This window comes from Humulus lupulus, chromosome 1 (assembly GCF_963169125.1).
Source record: "Humulus lupulus chromosome 1, drHumLupu1.1, whole genome shotgun sequence".
Classification (NCBI taxonomy): domain Eukaryota; kingdom Viridiplantae; phylum Streptophyta; class Magnoliopsida; order Rosales; family Cannabaceae; genus Humulus; species Humulus lupulus.
In genome coordinates, this window is record NC_084793.1 from 303,271,463 (window position 1) to 303,277,140 (window position 5,678).

The 5,678-nt window shown below is 34.5% G+C and overlaps 1 protein-coding gene across 1 annotated transcript; it reads left to right on the forward strand.

Moving 5' to 3' along the window:
• The first annotated feature begins 1,991 nt into the window (after positions 1-1,991).
• On the forward strand, positions 1,992-5,259 carry LOC133812606 (plant-specific TFIIB-related protein 1). Its single transcript, XM_062246393.1, has 3 exons — positions 1,992-2,651; positions 3,227-3,385; positions 3,968-5,259. Exons 1-3 carry the CDS (start codon positions 2,064-2,066, stop codon positions 5,102-5,104), a joined length of 1,884 nt encoding a protein of 627 aa, XP_062102377.1. The 5' UTR covers positions 1,992-2,063; the 3' UTR covers positions 5,105-5,259.
• Positions 5,260-5,678: the final 419 nt, after the last annotated feature.

The window sequence follows — 5,678 nt, forward strand, 5'->3', positions numbered from 1 at the left end:
GTGTGTCATTACATCCCCTCCTATTTTTGGTAGCTACATATTTTTTGTGTGTAATTTATTTTTAAAATAGTGTATATTATATTTATTTAAAGCATGTATAAATTTTTTTTAAAATATTGAACAATTTACAATGCAAAAACTAGAATTCAAATATATTGATCATAAAAAAATCACTTTGAAAATAGGAGGAGGTGTACCGTTACACCCAAAAATGATAACGCATCCGAGATGCACCCAAAAATATATTGATTTATATCATAAAGAAACGACAATATATATGGGTGCTTCTCGGTGCATTCCCACTTTTGGGTGTACTGGTGTAACCCCTTATGTTTTTGGTAGCTGAATAATTTTCAACACATTTTTTATAACTGTGTATATTATAGTTATTTAAAGTTTCTTATAAATTTTTTAGGAAGTTAGAGTTCAAACATGTTACTACTTACATACACATGCTTTAAATAATTACTATATACATGATTATATAAAAAAAATTCATTGAAAATATCCAAAGTACCAAAAACAGGAGATATACATCTCTACCATATAAAAATTGTGTAGATAATAGAAATTCTTGGTTTTAACGGTTTTTTATTTTTTTCTAGTTAACTTTAACGAAATATTCTTATATTTAACAAAATATTATTATATTTAACCGAATATTATTATATTTAATAGTTGATTGTAAACATGACTTAAACTTAAATAAAATTAAATAATTAAACAAATTAAAATGTGATATTTTTGAGATATTTTACAATGATAATTATTTAAAAATAATAAAATTATATATTTAATAACTTAAATAAAATTTAATTAAACTTAAATTTAATATTATATTAAACATATTGTTAACGCCGTTTTTCGTCAACTTAGATAAGAAGAGCACTAAACACTGAATTAAAAGAACTAATAAAAAACACACGAGATTTTACGTGGTTCAGCAGTTAAAATCTGTCTAGTCCACGAGTCAATATTATTAAATGGTGGAATTCTCTCAAAGCATTTTAGAAAGCATCATTCGCAGAGTATTATCAGTACCAAATTGTCTCTGTCTACAAATGAATTTCTCCAGTCTATTTATACACTGTTTACAAAATATATTTTCTCTTATTTTGGGAAGTTACAACATAAATTTGAAATAAATACATTAATTATATAATATCCCATTATCTTCGAAATTTATTATCATATTACAACAAATCCTCGAGAAATAAGGAATTTCTAACAATAACCGTATTCAAACTAAATCACCGACCTCGAACGCATAATTTACACGCCTTCAAGATCGGCCAACATCACGAGCTCGTCATTCTGGTCAACCTCGTCCTTAGCAAGTAACTTTATTGAGATCATCTCCTTTGAGCTTGCAATGCCCGGGCTCGAATCTTCCCACTTGGTGCTCAATCACCAATAAGAACAAATCAAGAAATTGTTTAATTATTTATTATTTTTAAATAATTATCATGGTAAAATATCTCAAAAATATCATTTTTTTATTTTTTATTTTATTTTATTTAAGTTTTACAAACTACCGTTAAATATAAGAATATTCTATTAAATATAAGAATATTCGGTTAAAGTTAATATTAAAAAAATAAAAATCGTTAAAACATAAAATTTTCGTTATCTACACATATATGTGTGTTTCTTTGGGTATTGGTGCACATTTTCCTATTTTCATTATTTGGATGATATTTTGCACAATTTTTTATTATAAATGTGTGTACTATAATTATTTAAAACAAATTTCAAATAATTTACACTGTCAAAATAAATTTTTAACATCCTATTTTTTCTAGAGTAAAACAAAAATCAAGTATGCATCAAACTACATGGTAAATTATTTTAAAAAATTCAAAAAATTGCGTGGCAAATCATAATATTATAACAAAATTTCCCTAATTTTTTTAACATAAATACCATGTGTGTAATGTCTTTTACAAAACGACAATTTGAGAAGATTACGACCGGTGGGTTCTTTTGCTCTTCGCCGAAAATAAAGAAGAGAAAGGGTTTCTCACTGGCATTGTGAATGTTATGCTAAGAGCAACAGTATCAATATGAGGTGTCCGTACTGCTCGGCCGGTCAAGGACGGTGCGCCACCACAAGCTCCGGTAGGTCCATAACGGAGTGCTCTTCGTGCGAGCGTGTGGTCGAGGAGCGCCAATCTCAGCCCCATCATCTCTTCCATCAACGCGCCCAAGACAACCCTCTTTGCCTTGTCACCTCCGACCTTCCCACCCTCCAACCCCACGACGACGAAGAAGACCCATTCGAACCCACTGGCTTCATCACCGCCTTCTCCACCTGGTCTCTAGAGCCCACCCCGCTCTTTCTTCGCTCCTGCCTCTCCTTCTCCGGTCACCTCGCCGAGCTCGAGCGCACCCTCGAGTCAACTTCATCGTCATCTTCCTCTCAATCGACTTCTTCTTCATCGACCGTCGTGGTTGATAATCTTAGGGCTTATATGCAGATTGTCGATGTGGCTTCGATTTTGGGATTAGATTATGACATTTCTGACCACGCCTTTCAGCTATTCAGGGACTGTTGCTCCGCCACATGTTTGAGGAATCGGAGCGTTGAAGCTCTTGCGACTGCTGCTCTTGTTCAGGCGATTAGGGAAGCGCAGGAGCCTAGAACCCTACAAGTACATATTTTTACCACTCTTTTTATTGATTTTATTAATTTAAGGGGTTTTGCAGTTTTATGGGTTCTTGAAATGGAATGTTGTAGTCTCGTAGATTAGTTTCTTATTTGCATTTAATATATTCAGTTCTCTTGTAAGATTTTGGTGTTCATGACCATTACTATAATTTAGAACCCAGTAAAGATACATGTTTATATGTATGTATACAGTAGTGCCTCTTTCGATTCCTGTTATTTTCTACTTTCATTGAAATTGAATTCAAAGGATTGTTATGAGAGATTATTGATTATACAAGTGTTACAAATTCACAAGTACTATTTCTATAATAATGCTGACCATCCAATTATTCATATTTTGATTTTTGGGCTTCCTAAATTAACCTGAACTTTAGTAATTGTAGTCTATTTATTCTCCCAATTATTCATGTTCTCTAATATTGCCAACTCTCCAATTTGGTTGTAGTGAGGGAAGCCTAGTTTTACATTAGTATGTTTCATCTGCTGTAGCTGTGGTACATTTTGCTTTTTACCGTTTAGAGCTTCTCTGAATTGACATATGATTTTAATCTATCATAGGAAATTTCAATTGCAGCCAATGTACCCCAGAAGGAAATTGGGAAGTACATCAAGATACTTGGAGAAGCTCTACAACTAAGTCAGCCCATTAACAGCAATTCCATATCTGTTCATATGCCAAGGTTTTGCACACTTCTTCAACTTAATAAATCTGCTCAGGTACTTCCCTCCCTGTTCAAGTGGTAACCACTTGAACATACCTGTTTAAATTAAATTACCGAAAATAATTTTGGGTTTCTTAACTGTGACGATGCTTAGTTATCTGATGTAAGAGACATCTCATGGTAATATTCAGTTTTGATTACATGATATGTTCATTTTGAACTTAGGAGACAGAACATTGAAAGTTGCTGGAAGGGAAGAGATTCAGGACAATTAGTTTAGGTTTAGCTTTGGTAACTTTGAAATCGGATCAATTAATTTTCATTCCTCTAGAAACCTCTAGAAGCAACGTTATCCAAATCTATCATAGGTTTTCACAGACTATATATTTTAAAATGCTCATTAAGTTTGTTAATCATTTCACGAACATGTTTCAGGACATACTCCAGTTTTGTAGTGAGATGTTTTTAGCTAGTCTTGTGAAGTTTTCTTCATTAGAAACCACTCCATTTAATGACTTATTTTTTGTGATTTGTATGTTTGATATCAAACTTTGATGTAATGTTAAAACTTCCACTTACTCTTCTCCTAAATCTAACAGTGACTTGGCTTGTTCTCGTTCTCGTTGTTTTTTTTTAGGAGCTGGCAACTCACATCGGAGAGGTTGTCATCAATAAATGCTTCTGCACTCGCAGAAATCCCATTAGCATATCTGCCGCAGCCATATATTTAGCCTGCCAACTTGAGGACAAACGCAAAACACAGGCTGAGATTTGTAAGGTGACTGGCCTTACTGAAGTCACTCTCCGAAAAGTCTACAAGGAGCTCTTGGACAATTGGGATGATCTGCTCCCATCTAACTATACTCCAGCTGTTCCTCCAGAAAGAGCATTTCCAACTACAGTAATTGCTTCAGGCCGCTCTTCAGCGTCCAAAGTTGATTTCATGGAGGCGACTGCTTCTTTGGACAGAGAGAAGCAGCCTGATACGAAACCTAACAAACCGAACGAGGTTTTAGATACAAGCCATTATCAGGCCAGAGTTAAAGAGGATGCTGAAGGTAAAGGCAATTCTCGTGGAGCTCATTCCTCTATACCGAACCGACCAACACTGCTTTGGCAAAGCCAACTACCATTTGGTACATCGGGTTTTCGATCAACTAGTGATAAGGGTCCTCGAGGGATGGACATTGATGAGAATCACTCTAACCATCAACTGTTGGATCAGAAGATAGATAAGGACCAAATGAGTGTTACTAATACTGCTTCTTTGGACAGAGAGAAACAGCCTGATACGAAACCTAACAAACCGAACGAGGTTTTAGATACAAGCCATTATCAGGCCAAAGTTAAAGAGGATGCTGAAGGTAAAGGCAATTCTCGTGGAGCTCATTCCTCTATACCGAACCGACCAACACTGCTTTGGCAAAGCCAACTACCATTTGGTACATCGGGTTTTCGATCAACTAGTGATAAGGGTCATCGAGGGATGGACATTGATGAGAATCACTCTAACCATCAACTGTTAGATCAGAAGATAGATAATGACCAAATGAGTGTTACTAATACTAGCTCTTCAAACCATTCAGACCAAACTCAACACTTGAGTTCCTCAACTTCCAATACTAGCTTGTCCACTAGTCAGTTTAGGCCTCAATCTTCTTCATTGAGCCATTCCAATGCTCAACTTTTTGGACAGCCACCAAAGCTAGCTCCAGGCTATGTTGAGCTTAAAAGTACCTCGGGTCTGAACGGAAATAAAAGCGCCAAACATTGATTCGATCATCATTTCTGTAGATGTACATAGTCTTGTTTGTATTGTAACGAAGTAGTGTGTGAACTCGATTAGTTCGTAGGTTTGATTAGAGTTCATTTGCTCCTTGGGGGGTTCTAACAATTCCAATGAATACAACAGTATCAAGAATTTTCCAACTCCATGTTATATTTTCTTGTATTGTTACTTTTTGTTTTCATTTGATTTATATATTGATCATTATTTTTAAATCAAAATGTTCGTTTTCTTAAGCTTTGTAATAGTTCCTTGCAATCATTTACGATCAGCACACCAACAAATAGAGCTTCGAATTGCTTGGACCACTCTTTCAGAGTCTGACTCAATCTCCACCTGCTGCCAAGCTTTGTGTTTAATCCATTTGCTTTATTGTTCCTTAGATATTGTTTCTGCTTGGTTTGTGAAACGATCTATAGCATCTTGTTCCTGATCAAATTGTAGTATTAGAGAGAGTGATGATCCCTTTGAATTGTTATCTTTATGTTTGAGTGTTTGAGAGTAATGAAAGTTTTCTCATTATTATTCAAAAAAAAAAAAAAAAAAAGAACGTTCGTTTACC

Bases quoted from the DNA above. Each gene is read 5' to 3' on its own strand.
- LOC133812606 (XM_062246393.1), top strand. From the start codon at position 2,064: ATGAGGTGTCCGTACTGCTCGGCCGGTCAAGGACGGTGCGCCACCACA. The intron at 2,652-3,226 runs GTACATATTTTT...AATCTATCATAG, and splicing joins AGGAGCCTAGAACCCTACAA to GAAATTTCAATTGCAGCCAA. The intron at 3,386-3,967 runs GTACTTCCCTCC...GTTTTTTTTTAG, and splicing joins AACTTAATAAATCTGCTCAG to GAGCTGGCAACTCACATCGG.